The sequence below is a fragment of the Micropterus salmoides genome, unplaced genomic scaffold, assembly GCF_014851395.1.
Source record: "Micropterus salmoides isolate LMB-PRFRI ecotype aquatic unplaced genomic scaffold, ASM1485139v1 Ms_hic_scaffold_5, whole genome shotgun sequence".
NCBI lineage: Eukaryota > Metazoa > Chordata > Actinopteri > Centrarchiformes > Centrarchidae > Micropterus > Micropterus salmoides.
Genome location: NW_024044237.1, coordinates 28,829,733 through 28,850,771, shown reverse-complemented (window position 1 = coordinate 28,850,771; position 21,039 = coordinate 28,829,733). Strand labels below are relative to the sequence as shown.

The window sequence follows — 21,039 nt, the reverse complement described above, 5'->3', positions numbered from 1 at the left end:
TTGAAAACAATGGTCTAACCTTCTGTACTGCATTAATGATGAGTGTTTTAGGAGGTGGAAATCACACATGCATGTAAATGAAGACTCCAGCCTGTCACAGCATTGGACAGGATTAGCAGATTAGAAAAGAAAAGAAAATGGATGGGTGGATGATTCCATTAGAAGATAGCATGTTAACATTTTACCCTATAATTTATTTGAATTACATGATGACATGATTTCCTTTTGTAAAGACTGGAATCAAAAGATTTATTTTGTCCAGAACTGAGACATGTTCCACAGTACTTTAGTGGCATCAAAAAGTTTTGAAAGGGCAAAGGCCTGACTGTAGCCCTGAGGGGCACCACCAGGGGGCTCTGGTTTCAAAGCCAAGCGCAGCCAGGGGCAATTAATCACCATGATGCCACACTTCTCACATCTCAAACTTAAGTGTTTCTACATATTGAAGGAGACAGCACCCTTAGAGGAAACATTAGTACAACCTTGTATCTGTGTTTACAATAATAAGAACCCATCCGGAATAACAATGAAAAAAAGAATTCCATTTGAAAATATTTCTTTCTAAATTCCTCTGCTGGCACATTTCCCACTTTCAGTAAAAACCACACACGACTCCTTGCTGGACCACACAGCAAAAAATCCTCCTGCGGCTACAGGAGGTTTTTACCATATAAATGAAGTCATCTCAAAGGCCCTTTTCTTCAAGGTGCAAATAATGAGCTGCAATCTGAATTTTGCAAACATGTCTGCTCCCTTGTGTTTCACTTCATTTCACCTAGAACAAAACTGGTGTTTTGCAGACCCTGTGACAAATGCGTTGTGTAATACAGACTGATTGGGAGAAGGCATTTGTTTGTTTGACAGCATGTGTCCCGAAAAGGCAAGCAAGTCTAATGGGATTTAGCTGGGAGCCGACAAATGTGAATTCTCTGTTGTATACATTTCCATCTCCAGTCTGCTTTTTGGACACAGAGCCCTCCTGGCTGGCATGTCTCTGTATGTTAGCCGTGACCCAAAAGGTCTGCCTTGTTTCTAATTTCCTCTGTTTATTATATTTCTTTGTATCAAAGCCTCCACATTTCACAAGACCACCATGGAAGCGGCAATCAAATGTGGACAAGGAGACAAAATACCCAGCTTTTACAGACAAAACCTCAAGGGGTGACTGAGTGTGTATGAGTGCGTGTGCAAAAGAGAGAGGGATTCCACAATGTGAAGTGCTGACATCTGCTGCAGGCCCTTGCAGGGCTGGAATGTGATACTCTCCTTTACACAAAGGGCCTTGGCCCTTGCAACAAGCACAAGAAGACCTCTATATGCCCCTCTCTACGGGGGCAACACACGTATGAAATGACTGTATCAATGCCCCATGCCTTCTTTTCCCAGCCATTAACTTTGATTAAAACCACAAAACCTTCCTTCATACCTTGATGCTGGATAGAGGGCTTCTCTGCACTTTCTTTGAGGTGGTAGTTTCTGAGCTATGTGAGACTGGGGGTAAATTGCTGCAGCATTGCATCATGTGTCTGGCTCAATGGGTTCAATATGTCTCCAGCTCTCCTTTGATTGTTGTGTCTGTACTGGAGCGGACTTATCATACAGTTGGGGGATACTCTGGCGGATTTTGCCAACAATAGAATGGGAGGAACCACATGAAATGCAGTTGATGAGGTACAACAGTGTGCCGCGGAGAAAGGAAATTGGGAACAGGAGGGAGTATTGTTCCAAGCGGTGTCTTTGCTTTGATATGACAAATTGAGAAGCCCTTAAACATTTCCTTCCACAGAAACATTTAGACAGAATGCATAACAGCATGTTAAAAAGTTTTGTGTGGGTACATATTTATCTTTCATCTCTCTATGGGGAAAATGAATCAAGGGTTTAAACAATCAATACATGGTTACAACAAGCTTACTTAGTCATATTTTCTTATGGAAAGTTTCCTTTTGAATGATGAAGCTCCTTATGTGAATATGCACTCTGGATTTCATTGTTTAACCATGTATATTTTATAAATTTGATGCATCATGATATACTGGACAAAAGATGTAAGTGGGCCACAAAGGCCACATGGACGTAACAATACAGTGGGAGCAAATGGTATACACACAGTGATTTTTCTTTTCTTTCCCCAAATAGGCCATATTGTTATAACAGAGCTTTCTTTTTTCATTAGCCAAAACTATTCTGTTCTCCAAAATTCACACTGATTATAAAAAGATAGCCATTATATAAAATGACATTGTATTGTGTGAAAATCCACATATTCTTATCTTTAGTCTTGAAACTCAGTTGGAAATGTTATTCAGACAAAAGCAAAATGAGACAGATAACTTCGAAAGTATTCGACTTTAAATATGTTAAAAGTATTTTATAGTAAGCTGTTCTAATACTTTTCTTAACTCCTATCATGACTCTTTTATTGATAACAGACTAAGTTATCTGGAGACACCGACAGTTTCCTGGAAACTACTGGAAACGTGAAAAACTGTTTGCAATAAGTTCAACTGTATTTGCCAATCTGTGACTGACAGTGGGTGAAACACCTCAGTAGACAAAGCAGCAACGAAAGAGTTAAAATGCCTGGGAGTTTCCTCGGCTGGGAAGTTGTACTTTATGTATAGCACCTGTTGTGCCGTCAGTTGGCAGTCTCCAAAAACCCAACCCCGGCCGCGCAGCGATATTTTATCTCAGTCTCCGGCAAGTTATGACTCAAGACTTTGCCAGACAACAGAACTCGTCTCGGTGTTGCGAATGTTTTCTGGGTACAGACTGTATCAGGTTGCTGGATTCTATCGCTGTCTCTGTGTGTGAGCTTTTGCTGTAATGCGTAAAGAACTGCGGGGATTTATTCAGACGGAGTCAAGAACGCACCATGGACGCGTGCTTTAGCCAAAATGCATCTGTGATTTTCTAAAGATCTCGTGCCATAGATGATATGCCTGCACAGAGACACTTTCACATCTAATTCCAGGATTATAATTACTTAAACCAAAACTTTGTCCAACTCAGTATCCAACTTTCCCAACAGGTGCGCACTTGCATTGCGCTGCAGCAGGTCTGTAAGCTTTGAAGGAGGATTTCTCTTGATTTCAGGAAATATAAATTTCACTTTTTCCAGAAGGACTGATGATCAAGATTATGTGGATTCTACTCTGCGTTTATCCTCTCCAAATGTGTCCAAAACAGCACTGGTGTCCTGTAAACGACGCATGTGTGTGGTGATACAAACCATCCCGTCAACAGCGCTTTCTGATCGCCAACCACCACTCATCCAAATGATCCTTCCATTATTATTCCTTCTTGCATCGCTTCTCCAACAATATGGCTCGGAAGCTGAATCAAGTCATGTCAGCAAATTTCACCCTCCAAGTGTAAAGGAGCAAAACGGTGAGTTTCTATTGTTGTTTGTAACATTTAGAAACGTTATTGAACATAAACCTGGGTCTTTTCCACACATAACGAAATGCTCATTCTTACTGGGCTTACATTCTTTTATAAATACACATCTTGCTTGAGTTTAAACTGCAATGAATGAGAGAGTTTCATTCAGTTCAAACAGCATTATAGGAAGTGCAAAATTACATTTTACCTTTAAATTGTACCTGTGTATGTTTAAGGGGAAAAAGTCTCTGAAATTTCAGGTCCCCTGGGAGAAGTTTTCCCTGTGATCATGAAAAAAGGCTCCATTCATGCAGCAGCAGTGGCTCCGGGCGATGTAATTTGCTTATCCTCTGAACTGCACTGAGCTGAACTATCAAATTCAGTTTTTAATGTCATTCAGTGTTTAATGTTGGGCGAAAGTTGAAGGTGTATCTAAATGATTACAATCTCCAATGATTTTTCTCCATTATCGGCAATTTGGCAATCACGGTTTTTGTTGTTGTGAAGTGTGTTGGCGCGCGTGTATGGGCGCGAGCGTGTGTAGTGGGGAGAATAGGCTACACAAAAATGAAACGCTAGATTTTGATTTTACAGTAATGCACATGATGCTCCGACTGATGTATATTGTTTTCTCATCCTGTTGGGATTTTCTTTATCAACGGATTCTTTACTTTTACCCAAAAATTATTTTGTTTTTTATAGTATGCATGATTTGATATGCATGCAAAAGGCAGTTAAGAACAATTCCAAGCCGCAATATACTGGCATTAGAAATGTAGAATTTGCCAAAGGAAGTCCAGCTTTAATTGGCATTTGTTGAATCCTGTGCATGCTGTACAGGCCTCTAAGGCAGGAGCAATAAATAGGAGGTTTTAGTAATACATACATACATATAATAATAATAATAATAATAATAATAATAATAATAATAATAATGCTTTCTAGATATGTTAAGAACTTTTTGGTTGCTGTCCACCTCCAGCACAGCAAGTGCTGTGCAGGATTGGGATTTTCCAAAATTTGGAATCTAAAATGGTGTTGTTATTAATGGCTTATACTGCACTAGTAAATCATTTATTAACTATCAATAAGTGCAAAAAATAATCAAACTTTTGTATCGGGCTGACATATTAACACATATTACAGTTCAAAGTAACAACATTCCTGCATCCTGCAGATGTTGCACAGGTCAAACTTCATTCATTACTCAGTCTACTATAGCCAGTGGGTTTGACTGGCCTTGTGTGAGGACATGCAGCACTGACTTCACTACAGTAACAGTCAGGGCTGGGAAATCAGAGCCTCCCGCAGGGATTTCCAGGTTTAATCAGGATGGTTGAGAAAGGAAAGGGTGGGGGGGTGTTTGGAGGGGAAGTGTGGGGTGGAGAGATGTTAAACAGTCAAAGAACTCTTTAAAACAACAGTCACACATTGGCTGAAGGTGAAGGCTAGCCAGCCCATCTGTAACCTTTGACTTGAGCATCTGAGTGCTCACCGTTCTGGCGCGCTTGATCGGTGATGCTCTGTGAGACAATTTGATATCGATCTGAGGGAGGGGAGGGAGCCAGACCTGTCTGGCATGTTTAGTAGTAGTTGCCTGGAGAGTTATGGTCCCCAGTTCTATTAAACTTGGCAAGTGGCTGCTGATGACTCCATAAGATATCAGAGGGGCCATTGCTGTGCGGGGTAACCATCTGTCACAATAAATGATTTGGACAAAAGTCTCCAAACGCCCAACAGAATGGGCATGAACTCTGAAATGTAAATTGTGGGTATTGTGGTCATAAATAATGTGAACATTTCTTCCCTCCACCACAGAGGGTTATGTTACAGTAACATGTATTGCACATTTAATTTTCATGTGTTTGCCACATGGCTATAAGCTTTCATGGTTATCTAGAAAAACATTGCTAAATAAATCTGCAGTTGCACTACAGAAATTTTTTGTATGGTCTTAATTAAACAGCGCTCAAAGCAAATGCACATAGCCATCCAGTCATCCTTTTCTTATGAGAAAATAATCTTTCCCTCATGAATATTTTACATAGGATCTTATTTGGTGATTGGAGAAAGGCCAGTGCAGTTTTAATTTACAGCACTGTTTCCTAAAAATGACATTTACTGTATATTAAACTAATTTGCATTAGCAAATATGTTTTGTAAGAAACATAGTGCCACCTAGATTAAGGTTTTTATAACATATAACATAACATATTGAGAAAATGCAAAAAACTGCATTTGTTTTACATAGAATATTGTAACAATATTAGCAACACAAAACACTTGGTTTGGTCTGGGTTAAATATTGAAAATGTCAATGGTCACCTTTTCAGGATTTAAGCTAGAGAGACGAAAGTGTTCTGCCTAAATCTAACAACGCGTGATGCAGGACCTCAACCACAGACAACATTATGTTACTTCCAAGAGCAATTTGTATGTATCTGTGTATCTAATAGAGTGGAATTTTTTGTACAATCATTTAAGAAAATAGACTCAGGCATATCGCAATAAAGCTATAGCTACACCTTTCTTTAATTACATTGAGATGGCCTTTGTTCATACTACAGTGTTTATAATGCCTATTTTATTAGGCTGTGATTTGTTGGCAGACCTACTAGTTGTATAATGCTGCACATCTAGCTGGAGATACATTTCAGCTTCCCAGTCACACAGGTCATCTTAGGGTGTGCCTGTTCATTCACTTCTCACAGTTAAGAGGCCTGGCTTCACCTTCCTGTAGATGGCGTTGCTATTATGTTATGTTATGCCTCTTATTAGAAATATCCAGCTGCAAATATTTGTAGGAGATGCTGATTACCTGCAGATATTCCCACATATCCCCCCACTGGAGCACCACTGGAGGAAGGTATGCAACGTGCTAGACCTGCCAATGATCACAGAGGCTTCTGTTCCGCTAAAGATTATGAGATTAGGGGGAGGACTGGGGTTATAAGGGTCACAGGCCCATGGGGACCATGTGCAGTTTTCCACATATGCATACATACATGAAGGGTTGAAGATACAGAGTTGCATTGTGCATTCATTAAATTCTGATGCAGACAAAAAAGCAGTTTATAGTGGGGTCTAAAAAAAAACAGGAAATAGAGTGGGTGGCCTTGTTAGGAATCATGATTGGTTCAAGTGTAATGTAAAGTGTACATCATCCATTCATTTATAGTTAGCTATTATTATTTTGGTCATTTAGGGTTCAGTAAGTAAAAGTCCTCCTCATTTTTTACATAGACACTGATAGGTGAATGGCAGTTGAAGCACTTCTAAGGCTTGTATAGGCACGAAACTCTCTCGCTTGAATGGTTGGAGATTAGCAACTGCATTAGAAAATGTCTGGTTCTATCATAAGATGTCAAAGGTATAATCCTGTATACTGTACATAAAAACTTAAGGGGAGAAGTCAACAGCAACTGCAAAGAAGTATTTTCGTAAGAACTATCTAATCACAGAGCTTAAAATTTTGTTGGGTGTTCCACTGCATTGCATAGAAACCTGATAATGCATTCAGCAGCTTAATTTAATTCACTTTCAGATTTTGGGGTGATTTTAGATGAATTCAGTAATTATTGCAATGACAGAGCATGCCTTAGAAATGGCAGCTGAAGCTCAGGGGTACTGCAGTATTTAGAGCCATCCTCACCACGGCAACTGACAAAACAAAAGAAACAAAGTTGAAGTTCTGATGGTCAAAAACACAAACTTATTGTTTTATAAAATTACACAGGAGACTTCCGTATTTCTGGATTGAGGAAATTTGGGGATAATATTAAACTAAAACTTTCAAATGTGAATGTATACGCATAAAGTAGGTCCTCCCACTTCACCAGTTTCACACATTTGACTCTCTTAGTTATTTGAAACAAATTTCTTTCATACAAAGTCAGGCACCATTATGTTGGCTCAAATCCTATATGCATGTAAAGTTACAGTAAGAACAATCAAAATGTTCTTTCTAATTCTAAACCAATTGTTATCAAATCTGCCCTGACCAGACCAAACACAGTGATATATAGTGTAGGGGCAAGACTCTTCTAATGGCAGCTACAAGTTTGACCACCTGGTATTCAAGTTTCATGTTATTTTAAGTGGTTTCCATAGTATTTAACTCTATGTTTTAATTTGAAATTACGATATGCCTCTTAAACCAGTGAAACAAAACTGGACGGTCGGAATCTCCTTTCATTCTTTAATACAGGTCAGATGTTTCCTGGGAAACATCTGACCTGTATTAAAGCTTCCCTGGGAAAACTTGTTTCCAGTTACGAGACGCTGTGCTTTGATGGATATGCTTGAATGAATGAATGCTGCACTATGCAGTTAATCATTGTGGTGGGCAGTGCAATAGCAGCCAGTATGCTTGGCTGAATTAAAACCATCAAAGTAAATGGATGGCTCCAATGTTAAAAGAACTCACCAGGAAGCAAAGAGGGCAACAATTACACTGAGTTTCTCACTATTGTAAGATGAAAACCACATATCTAAAAAGAGGTTTGTCAGGATGGTTAAAATTAATATTTTTTTCACTGATTTTCTTAATTATGCCATTGTATTTTTAATGAACAAAGGATTGTTTCACAGGCCGGTCCATCCTGAAAGTCACTAAATGCATCAGTTCCCATGTAAACATTCAGTGTAAGTCAGAAAAAGAAAATCCCCAAATCTGCATTTATGTGATTTTTTTTTTTTTTACGAAGGCAGCAGTAGACACCCCTCGCCCACTGAATACAGGCATGTCTATGTCTACTGGCTGGAGGAGTTTTTCCCCTCAACATCTCACTCCAGAGAGGGGAACCCTGGATAACAGTGTCTATGTTTTTCCTGTCAGCACTATTTGAACGTAGAGTGCTGTATTTGGCAAGCAAAGCATGCCACCGCCTGCCTGCTGTTTGTCATTTCAGGCAGCAAGAGTACTGGTTCCCCCACCTTCTCAAGCAGCCAAAGACGTTTTCAAGGGGTCACAGGTTTAAGCTCTAGAAGAAATGTTTCTCCACAGACACCAAGTCTGTCTAGGCCCTGAATCAGTGTTTGTGAAGTTTTTCTTGCTCACAGTCAATGCTTTGGTCAAGGATGGTTTAATGAAGTCAAAAAAGCAGAGTTTGGTGCAGAGCAGGTAGTGTACAATGGATTTATTTTTTATTATTTTTATACTTTTCACCCAAAACAACAATGCCTGCTGTGGCTGAAAATGAGGTTGGTGAGGTTGGTGAGGTTGGCGTAAGTGAACCAAATCAGTGATGCTGTAGAGCTGAGGGGAACTTCAAAGTCAGGTGATACTTGTTTGTGGGTTTGTCACTATGAACAACGACTTTCACATTACACATTAAACCCATGGTTGATATGAAAACGTTTATAAGAAAAGTGGCTTTACAAAGTTTGATGGCTGTGGTCAGCTTAGTTTAAGTTACAATGGTGAATGGAGGAAATGGTGGGAAAAAGTGGGAAATTGTCCAATGCAGCTACTCCTACAGCATCATACACTTCTCCATAAGCCATCCGTCATACAATGTTTTGTTCCTCTTAATCTAATATAGTAACAAGAAAACTGGGTCAACAAAAGTATAGACCAGTGGTTCTTAACCTGGGGATTGGGACCCCCCTGGGGGCCGCGACCTGGTCCCATGGGGTCGCGGAAATGCTACTATAGACACAAAAATAGAAAAAAATAACTTAAAAATAACTCAACAGACTATAGTTGTGAATGGAATCACTTTGGGTGGACACTGTAAATATTTTACACTGTTTAATCCAGTAGGTGGCGGTCGGACTGCAAGAAAGGTTAAGAACCCCTGGTATAGACTGACGTTAGCTGTCAGATTAGTTACATTGTCCCTCATGCCATTAAAAAACTTTTAGCTATGTTTTGGTCGCTGCCAACCACCATTGAAATATCAATTCTCCGTAGGAAGTACAACACAGTAATTAATCTACAGGACACACACGTACAGTCTACAAGAGTGTAAGTGAAGGGTATATCACATAACATCAACAATTAACCAACAGTTACAGTAAATGTTGTAATAGCAACACGTTAGCCTCAGACAGCTAGTATAATGGTTACCATGATACCAAGCAGTAAACTGATCACGTAAATACTACCAAATCAACTGCTGGTGACAGAATCTAACAATTTATTTTCTTGTATGTGCACTTTGTGCTATTGTCACACATTCTATATTGAAAATACAAAAAATGAAAATACAATTATGTGTTTATTTGTGGAAGGGTAACATGATTCAGTTATGAATAAGAAACTGAAAAGTTAAAGCTTAATGTGTTGAAAAAATCAGCACCTATTTTTTTGGAAACGTGAATGAGGCGCACTCATATCTCAGTAGCTACTACTGAAGTTCTCTTAGGCAAGGCGCCTAATCCCAGGCTACTGAGTAACCAGTACTCAGTTCAGTGGGTGTACTTGCAGCTCCCAGGAGTGTCTGAATAGAAATCAGGGTGTTGGTGAGGAAACACATTCATACTCAGCAAACATTGCCTGTATAAATAATGTGTTTAAGTAATATATTTGATGTGGCATTGTGTTTCTCCTCTTTCATTTTTTTTATATCAGTTCAGCTTTTGTAGTGGTCTCATTGTCCTTGCTCTATCGGCTGCCGTCCAATAAAAAACCCACTTTCTGAAATATTAACAGTTTGCAGATAAGGATTGTCAGCAGTAAATATAATTTCAAATCTTTGGCTTTGTCAAATTTTCATTGCAAATGCTTGTTCTGAAAGCCACCATTTCATTGGCAGTTGTAAAGATTATGTATTACCACTTGCCTTCACAAGCCAAATAAATACAGATAACATTTCTATCCTGTTTTTTTCCTTATCTATGAAATTAAATTACTTGAATCCAAAAGCAATTTAACTTCCTTAGCGGAAAGACTTAGTGAATGTTATCAGCTGTTTCTGCACAATGACTCAAGTAGCTACAGTCTGACCAGTTGGCACAGACCAAAGCAGCTACACATGAAGCAGACTGAATAAAACAAAGCAACAAGAATATGAACAATTGAGAGTCAAGTGCATGCCTCTGAGACTCCCAGAGCAGAAAAATTTACAGAGTATAAATTTTGACTTCTAAACAAGAACCTGTAAATAGTCCCAATGCTAACTTTGATTCTGACAGGCAGAGGAAAGTGTCTGCCTGCTGCAGTCTAAACATGAAGGGTGGAGTATGTCTGCCTGAAGTCAAGATTACTTGTCAGAGCAAATACCTGACATTCACAGTGAGTTAGCACAGTTGTTTCCTCAACTTTCCCTTTGCTTTTACTGGGCTGACATATTGCTGTTGTGTGTCAACAACACATCTACAAAGGATGGTGTGCTTTCTTTTTTTAGCAGATTAGAAGGATTTAAAGGTGCAGTGTACAGGATTTACTGGCATCTAGTGGTGAATTTGCAGATTGCAACCAACTGAATACCGCTCGCCTCACCCTCCTGTACGGAGTGTGCAGGAGAAACTGTGGTGTCTCCAAAACTCACAAGAAAAGCAAAAGGCCCTCTTTAGAGTTTGGTTTGTCTGTTCTGGGCTACTGTAGAAACGGACTCTGTTGAAATTGTTTGAGAGCATTTCTGCAAAATGGCAAGGCTCTCAGGGCGTCTAACGTCCTCATAACTAAACGACTAAACAGGTCAATTGCAAGTGTCCCAAAATCACATGTAAGACTGTTTTCCAAAATTACGTATCTGTATATCATATATATGTATATCATATGTCTGTTGGAAAGAACAATGATATATATGACCATTCCCCAAAACAACTTGTACAAGTGTTGGCAAGTACCAGTCCAGCAACAGCCGTATTGGACCTTGAGTACATGACACGTAACACGTGATAAATGTTTTGAAACGGTGGTAGTTTAGTTAGGTTTATGCAACTTGGTTAGGTTTAGGAAAAGATTGTGGTTTGGGTTAAAATAAGTACATTACGTAAGTCACATAAAACATTGACAAAAACTTTGACTTGCTTTCACACAGGACCTCAGTGTCCTGAGTGAAAGTTCTGAGTTTACTTGACACATCCATCCACCCCGCCACTCTCCTTACTCTCCTGACTTCTTCTGCCATTAGAAGTTGCGGCCTAAAAAAAAAGTAAATATGGGTCTTAATAAGCTATATAATAATCAACCTATATGGCAGTTTTTCTGGTGACGACGGCCTGAAACATCAAACGGCTAGGACTCATGAGCATGACTATACAAAACAAATTTAAAAAAGACACCTTTCAATGCAAAAAGCGCAGCCTGTCTGATCATGGCCTGATCCAAGAAACATATCCTTGAAAAACATATTCAAGACAAGATAAAATGTTCCTTTATTGATCTCTGTAGGGGAAATTTAAATTGGCACAACAGCACAGAGTAGTGGTGGCAGGTGTAGTGCAAAGAGTAAAATACAATATAAGAAGCATCAATAATCCAATCAGATCAAATTCAGCACAATATATTACGTTTCCGTGTTTTTATATACTTAAATAAATAATCTTCGTAAAGGGGTAAACTAAAACTGATTCCCTCTAAAACAGAAGCTTCCATTGATAAAGTACTTGGATCAACTTTAGGCTGTGAGGGTTTGAAACATTCCCAGTATGGCACTATTTTTACACAAACTTCAGTTGTCCTGTGAGTATTGGTTTTCTTATGGCAAATGGAATTCCACGGACTTAAAATCTTGGCAGCAAGATGAGTTGACCTTGGCTAACATCTCTGGAGGACGTCCAGCAGCTGTGAATTTTATTATTGAATAAAAGTTTCTTGGTAACACTTTACATAATCAAAATGGTTTGATCCCCAGTTCCTCCTCTGTCCTGCTGCTACCTTCCTTGTCCTTGGGCAAGACACTGAACTCCAAATTGCTCCCGATGGTAAGGACAGCAGCTTGCAGTCTATGCGTAAATGTGGGAATGCGAGGCAAATTGTAAAGCGCTTTGAATATTTAAATGCAGCCATTTAAAATAGTTGTCTGTCTAAAAAACACTGAGTATTTACCAAGGACCATGTCAGAAACAAATCAGGAACTACTTTCTAATTTACTGAGTTCCTGAATAACTTTGAATCAAGCACTATATAAGTTAATTGGGAACAGACTGCTAGATACTTAATGAGCCAGTGCCTAATGATCTACATACTGGCCACTTTCTTGATGAATCATCTGTGATTAGCTTTTTATCAGCTGGTAAATGAAGCATAATGAAGATGTCCTTATTATTACCATTCTGTCCCCATTTGTGAAAAAATAGCTACATTTTAACTTACATACACCATTTATTCACAAACAACACATCGAATAATCAAACAACTTCATAACTACAAAAACACATTGTGTAACATTTAATATATCGAAAATTGTAACCATTAAATGACCCAAACGTATTTCAGTCAGTTCCATGCGTGACCATATTTTCAAAAAAAAATGCATTTCTCTAATATTTTCATACAGGAATTCCACAGAAACACTGTAGGCAAGGAAACCACATTGCTTGCTAGCAAAAATCCCACTGTCTCAGATGTCATAGTAATGAAACCCATTACTGTGGCAAAAAAAAACAAACTCAACTGGTTCCACTTTAGTATGCCTCCCTTGCTCTTTATGATATGAAATGTTCCTAGTGTGTGAAACCGAGCTAGTAGATCCATCTGATGCAGCAGAGACATTTCATGGTTATCAAGCGCCATCATTAATGATGCTAATTTTAGAAAGTAGTAATGAGAGTTACTGATGTGTGAGAAGCCTCATACAGTTTAGAATACACATTAAACACCCGCAGCTATGACATGAATAAGCAGTTGAAAGGAGAATAAAATAAAGAAGCATTTTACTGACCTTATAAATATTATTGTGCAAACAAAATGTGCTGTACTTACAGAATGTATTAGGGTAGATTGAATGCTCCTTGGAACAGGCTCAGTTAAGCCCACAAAATAAGCTTAACCAATAACACAATGACATATTTAAAACCCCTTTTACATTCCATACTGAATGGACTGCACAGGTATGCTCTCAATCAAATCTTAACATGGTAAGGTAGCATAGATGTTGATTGGCTTCTCCGGTCAAAGGTTGACTTATTTCTCACTGCATATATTGCCAAATATTGTTTTGGACTTTTGCAATTTGAAAATGCACACCTCATGTGTGATTTGATACTTGACATGAGAGGTTGCTATAGAATACATGCTAGTAAATGTCAATAATAATCACCAAGACCCACATTTCCAGTTGATGACCTTCCAGTTATTATATATATTATTTCTATATATATTTTATTTATTGGACTGGCGACCTGTCCAGGGTGTACCCCGCCTTTCGCCCGATGTCAGCTGGGATTGGCTCCAGCCCCCCGTGACCCTGTACGCAGGATAAGCGGTTGACGATGGATGGATGGATGGATGGATATTTTATTTATATATTTTTGTTATATTTCTTGTAACCTCTCTCCAATAAGATCTTGATTTTCTACTAAACCTCAGATTTGAGATACAACTGGGACACTAGGCTTGTTTGGCTTGCTAGAGATCATATATGTATAGTAAACCTTGACATAATCACCATTTTTCTTCATGAATCATAGCTCAAATATGCATCTCTCTGAAGTTTATATGGGGACATTTTCTTGCTTTCAGTTCTCCATTACCTAAAATGTTTACAATACTAACTCATAAGTCATGCACGCCTATGGAAATCAAACCACCACTGTGTCTTCTTTATGTGCCGTCAGAGGAGAGTGAGAAAAGAACCAGCAGCTATTAACTGGAGATGTGAAATATCCCAGCTCCAAAGCATCTGGGGGTGGGGGTAAAAAACACACCTGTCCCAGTAATCATCGGCACAGCGCCGTCCCATGCTGGCTGGATTATGTCACCCAGCACATGGTGAGATGTGATATACGACACTATGCCAGTGGAATACAGAGACTGTAACCCAATCACACATACTATTTTGAGAATGTATGACTTTTCCCAAAGCACAAATAGGTTTTCGGTGCAGACTGGATATGCTCTGCCACAGCATGCTTACACTTGGATCCTCATGGGAGGGTATCCATTTCTACAGCCCAAATGGAATGAAAATGCACATTAGCTATTAGGTCTTATGACTGACTGAGGAATGATTTTGCCAACTGTGTGCGTGCTTGTGTGTAGCTGTCTGAGCGCTGAACAGAGTCTGCAGCAATCTCTAATTCATAAAATAGACTCAACCTCTTACTCGAGCCAGGTCCTCTGTAATACAGGGGTGTCTTTCGTACTGGAAAATGTTTTGTCTTGGAGCTAAAGCTTCACTCTGGTTGCTTCTACTGCTGGTGATCTGGAATTTTACTCTACTGTCACATTCACTAAAAAAAGACACTTGCTGCCAGGGCATAATTTAATACCAATATTTTAATATCTGTCACACTCTGCATGTCTGTCTCTGTTTTCCCCTACACTCTCTCTCTCCCTACCTGTGCCTCGTTAGCCTCATGTCTTTCACCTGTGTTGCTCCCGCCCTGCTCATTAGTCCCTGTGTGTGTATATATACCTTGTGTTTCTGTCTTGTCTTTGTTGGGTCATTGTATGTTGTCACCCTGTGTAGCAGTTGTGCTTGTGTCTTCAGCCCTACTTGCCGTGTCTCCCTGTTACCCTGCTCATTTTTGGATTCTGGTTTTCACCCTTTTGGATTTTCGTTGGACAGCCTTTGTTTTTGGACTCAGTCAATCAGCCACTCTGTTTGTAAGTGTGCTCGTCTTTTGTTTGTGTATTAAAACCCTTCTGAACTGTTCCTGCTGGCTTTCGTGTCCTGCATTTGGGTCCTCCAACCTACTACCTGCTTCACCCACACCAAACCCTGACAATATCCTCTGATTTTTCAAAATTATTTATTTATTTATTAGGAGCAGGGGTATACATAATATCCTGACTGTTGGCTTTGCCTCTTTTATTTGACTCCCAATTGTTCATTGAGAAAACAGTTGTTGTGAATTTGATACAATGTGCAATCTAAAACTTTGTTGCAGCGTGAGGAACTGCTGTCCTTGTACGATGTAAAAATGACTTGGCAACACTGACTCATTTACTGGAAGAGTGCACTTATTCTTTCAACAGCATTGTACTGAAACACACATTCTCTTCCAGTAAGTCAGTTAGAGATGCCCAGTTATTTTGCACATTTAGTTCTCTTAGTAGATCTAGTTGACTGCTGAAGTAGCGACACTTTTCCTACAAGTCCTGTTCACTGTTTGCCAGTGTGTACTACAAGTACCTGATTTGTCTCTGCACACGTTGCCATGCTAAACGTCAGTAAAACATATCGTAGTTGATGATTAAATCTGATTTATGTTGTGGTTAGACACTTGGTACAGAGGTGTGGAGAGGATGCCCCAATGTCGCGTGGCTCAGTACCAGTTGAGACATACAACATATGACTAATTCAGTCAAGTGGTGAAAACACTGGAATGTTAAAAAAAGATCTGGAATTACACACAGAGACAAGATGGTAATCAAACGATGTCAAATAAGCTTAGAACTGGAAGTAATGTGATGTATGCCAGCTGGTTGATTCATGGCTGCACCAAAGCAGGAAGTACTATATAAAGTAATGAGCATACTATAATTTACTGCTACTGTAGATAGGATAAGTGGAGAATCTTATTCGTATAGGGTTGGGGTAGCTAATAAGCATTTCTCACAGCAGAACTTGTCGTAGCAGGAAAAGCACAGGTGTAACTGATAATCTTAATTATGGCTGTACTCCATTTAGGTGTGCCAGTAAGCTGGGCACAGTGGTCCTAGAACCGGCTGGACTAAATACAGTGCAGCCTTTATTTATGTTGTTATTTAGACCTGTGATTGACAAGTAAAAATGTCCACTGTGAGAAAGGTCTGGAGACCAACAAGTAACCACCTTTTAATCTTGAATGCAGTTAATGTTCTTGGTATGGAATGGGTGTGGAGTGAGTTTGTTTCTGTCCAGGTGATAATTAATGACATAAACAGGGCAGCTCGCCACTCAAGTCAGTAATGGGCATTAGGGAAAGGAAAACATTATTTGTGTTTTCATTTTGTTTTCCCAGCACTGGCACTTTTGCTGTAGGTTAATGTGGACGTACACATACAGCGGCTGTCTTATTTGTTCTGTCAGCAGTTTGTTCTTAAGTTTAACTTAAAGTTATGAAATACAGTAGTATACACATGGGAAATGTAATTGTTTTTTCTATGTATGTATTCCTGTGTTTGGCCTTAGAGTCACACTAAACTGCCATTTTTCACAAAAATTATGCTTTTTAAACATTATTTTCAGAGCGGATAAGTCTAAAAATCATGGTCTTGCAATAATAGTGTAGCAAGTTGCTTTTAGATTTATCTTCCTTAGTCAGGTCTAAATCACACGCTGTACATTAGGGACTTCAGTGTACACAGTAAACATCAGCTGCTGATTTATCCAGCTGTGCACACCAACCATTTTCTAAAGATACTCAAGATATACTGATACTCAAACATTAAAAAATATAAAGAAAAAAGACCTGAGAGTACCATGCACAACGTTTGCTTATCCACAATGTTTGCTTAACAGTTGATCTGTAAGAAGTACAGTACCAACTTACAATGGCATGTAAGAACTCCTCAGATTAAATGGACAATATTGTAGCTCCTTCTACAGAATACCACTTTGCAGCTAGCTGAAACTGACTGACCAGAATGTTAGACATTTTGTTGTCACTCTTCAAATCACTTCAAGACTTTTCTTACTCCATTTTCTTCTTCACAGGGAAGATTATGTGATAACAGCTTGAAAGGACACCTTCTGAATGAATAATGCTGAGAGAAAGACAACCTCTGTAAGAAGAGTATGACAGGTTACCAACCAGTTATTAGAAAAGGTGTTAAGCCCCATTTCCTCCTCCTCCATTTCCCTCTATATTTTACATCTGTTCAGTTGCCTCTATTTAGGGCTTTGACAGATGACAGCATTAAAATGGCCCCGGAACCATGCCAACTAATGAGACAACATTGGCAAGGCAGATCTTTCATGCACAACTACGTTTGTCAAAATCTATCTTTCATTTTTTGCCTTGACAGCCAAAGTTTGTTCAACACCTTGTCTGCCTTCACACCTGTTGACAGGTCTTAACTGAGATTTAAAGTGGGTCACTGTGTTGGCTTGTTTTTGCCATTGTTTGCAGCACCCAATGATCATGGTGATGGATTTTCTTAGGCAGATCACTGACATGTTTGCATGCATGCTGTGGCCATGCAACACTTTCTTCTCTGTTGCTGCCAGTAATTCTATTATGTTGAGCAGAGTCAATTCATCACTCTGCTCTTACAAAGCATTTTTGTTCAGATGCAGATGAGAACAGTGCAGTTAAAACCCATGTTAGTTCAGTAGCTACATTTCATACATATTTTGTACATGGCATTAAATTACAGGTACAGTTGCTTTTGGGGTACATGAAAAGAGGTATTGTCCTCATTCACTGCAAAATATGGGCTATTATTAATTGGGTGCTCATGTATTCATAACACAACTGAATAATTGTAATTGATAGATATAACTATTTTAGCTATTAGATGATGATTGATCAGTTCTCATCTATTCACTTATTGCAAAATATTGCACTCAAAATCAGATCATGAATAGTTAGGAGGAGTCCCATAACGTGATTGGCTGTACGTTTGTATGATGATGTGGTGGATGGTGATTGGCTGTATGTTGTAGTGTTTACGGATACTAGTTTTCAGGGGAATTAATGTTATGATGCTAATGTTAGCTGTCAATCCACTTAAGCTAACGTGTGTGTGTGTGTGTATGTACGTTATTTCCATATTGCCAAAGTAAATGTGAAATAAAAGAAAAAATATTAAATAAAGACCCGAGCAGATCTGATACCTACATTTATAACCGGGGCACTATGTAGTTTGTCCGAGTAGCTTAAGTTAGCTACCGTTATCTTAACTTGAACGGCAACTAACGTTAACTAACTAGCATTGTAACTTTAATACACAGCTATAGCCAGGCTGTGTTAAGTCCTGTTTAATAAGTAGAGCTGTATTTCATTGTATAACATCTCCCAGAGCCGTTAAATAAGATTATTTAACGGCTCTGGGGTCTCCATAGTTATCATGAAATAAATTCAAATTCAATTAAATCACATAGTTGATCCGAGGACCCCTTAAAACTATATCCGTAAGCACTCCGACGTACAGCCAATCACAATCTGCCATGTCATCACGTTATGTGACGTTATCGACAGGCGCAGGCCCCTAAGCAGATCTGACCACCCAAGCACATCTTGTACCTACACCGTATCACTCCGCAACGAACAGGGTTCGGGTTATAATCTGAGCTTCGTGGGGGTCTCACGCCCCATTTACACCTGGTATTAAAATGCGATCTGATACAGATCTGATATAGATCACATTTTACCAGCGGAGATAAATAAATAAATAGAGAGAGAGAGAGAGACAGACGTGATTCAACATTTCCTTCTCTCCCACACAGGAAAACTCACAAACACACACAGCAGTCCACTACTTGCCCCAGATGTCTGCGATTTTGCAACAAAGTTTAAGTTTCAATAGCCTGTGCAAAAGACTATTGCTCAAGGAGAGACGCAATTATAGGTATAATATTAAAGTGTTATTATTTTAAACACTGCTGGCTGCCGGCACACAGTAGCAAGCATATTATCATATAAATTCAAGTTACCAAAGTCAATCTCCTGACGCTGGACAGTTTTTAGTGGCTGCACAACAAACAGCAACGTTCAAATAGGAGCTCTAATAATTCTAGCCTTTGATGTGTGTTGCTTAGCAACCATCATGTAGCGACCGGCAGCTTGGTGGGACTGCTTTATTGAATTCATAAAGAAATGTCTGTTGATGAAATAAAGTCAAATTGTAGTGCGTCTGTTAGCCTACTTTATTTTTGTCATACTTGGTAACCGTTTTATAAAAGCAATAGCTCACTTCAGGTTAAGGGCGTTGTTAAGGGCGTTGTTCAGCCCGACACGAAAAAGCCCCTTAACTGTGATATAAAAAGCATATACCACGGCCTGTCATGAGCTGTTGCTTAATTAAATGTCATGTGACTTAGGTCATGTGACTTCTGTGACATACTTCAGGTCTGGTACCCCGTTCTCTGGACTGGTGCTCGCACATGTCATTTAGGGTAACTGTCATATATGTCGTTTTGGAACAATTGACAGTCAACATATTTTGTCATTTAGGTATGAGAACGTGTTGTTACTGGATCATTCACCCAACCATTCACTAATCAGTTATACATCTGTGATTTAGTAGAAATCAACTCTGCAAATCCTCCTATACATGCTAATTACTGGTTGCTGCTGAGGCCACAGCTCATAATTGCTTAGTTCAGGAATTGAATTGTGAAGTTTTACCAGGAAGTATTTACACAGATGTACAAACAAGCATTGGAGAGAAAGTCATCTGTTTTTCAACCATTTATCTCAGGAGCTAATTACTATTGATGATGCTATTGTTCTTTAAATGCAGCTTCATGAATATAAATTTTTCCAAAAGATAAAGTAAAGCTTTTAGTGGCTGGGTGTGTACTTCCATTTCTTGTTCATGCTTTTCTGATAACAACTGCATGAAACAGCAGGGTTAGAGGCAAATGGACAAAGATGATTGAAAGGCTTTTTTATGAGCAGTTAGAGAGAGTCAGAGAAGAGTGCTTCGAGGCCTTTTGTCAAACGGTGGACAGTCAGAGGCTTAATGACCTGTGTAGACTATTAAAAAGGCAAACTGGGTGCTAAGTGCTTATGTCTCGATTTATTTGCTATTTCTCAAACCATTCCCCAAACAAGCACATAAAAATGAGACCCACTGAGTTTGTTGACAGCACATTAGTCCTCAGCATATAATAGTCACAGTGACATGTGTATGTGGTTGGATGCAAACAAGAGGTTACTTGCAGTTCAGGTGCATAAAGATACTTAATGAAATCTCCCCTGTGCAATAAGAGACAAATGGTTTGATGCGGTACTATAACATCTACACAGCAACTGATTACACAACACCAACCACTGGGTTTGCTAGATGTGAGTAAATCATAAGCACTTTCTCTTTTCAATTACAACTGCAGGCTTTTAATTTAGTTGTTGGAGTTGTTTATATGGAGCAGGCATGTTTTAAATGAGAATCAATATTGTTTACCTTAATAATTTGCACAGAATTAAGACTGGGTCAGAGGTCCAGCTAAGGTGAAGCACAGACGGTCATTGAATCCACAGCTTCAACTAGTGTTCAGTAAGTCAATCAAGGGGTAAAATTCCACATTGCATTTGATCAGACTCAATTGCCTTTTCCTATCAAACCATTAATTCAGCCTGACATTGTGCCCATGTTAGCCAATTTCAGTAGAGAGTGATAAATAAATTCCATTGATGTAATTTAACAGTGATAAAAAATAAACTTTCACAATTACGACAACCTTAACTACGGCTGTGTCCATTTTTCTGTGGATATTTTCATGAATGTAGCTTTGTAGCTAAGTAATTAACTAGCGATGTATAAAGACCCAGCTCAATTCTGATTGATCAATTGTATCTCTAACTTATTGGTCAGCCATCAACACCAGACCTATATAAATCGCAGATTTGAAAACAAATCTGAAAGGTGGACAGCACTTTGCCAGGAATTTT

General features: G+C 39.0%; 1 protein-coding gene across 2 annotated transcripts in view; it reads left to right on the top strand.

The window, feature by feature from the left end:
• Nucleotides 1-2,636: 2,636 nt before the first annotated feature.
• Nucleotides 2,637-21,039, top strand: part of pdgfc (platelet derived growth factor c) — a 50,570-nt gene continuing 32,167 nt past the window's right edge. Inside the window, exon 1 of one of the 2 annotated variants that reach the window (XM_038699862.1) lies at nt 2,637-3,390. In XM_038699862.1, coding sequence (XP_038555790.1) covers nt 3,213-3,390 — 178 coding nt within the window. In that variant the 5' untranslated portion in view covers nt 2,637-3,212. The remainder of the gene's footprint in view (nt 3,391-21,039) is intronic. The other variant, XM_038699863.1, reaches the window with a different exon arrangement.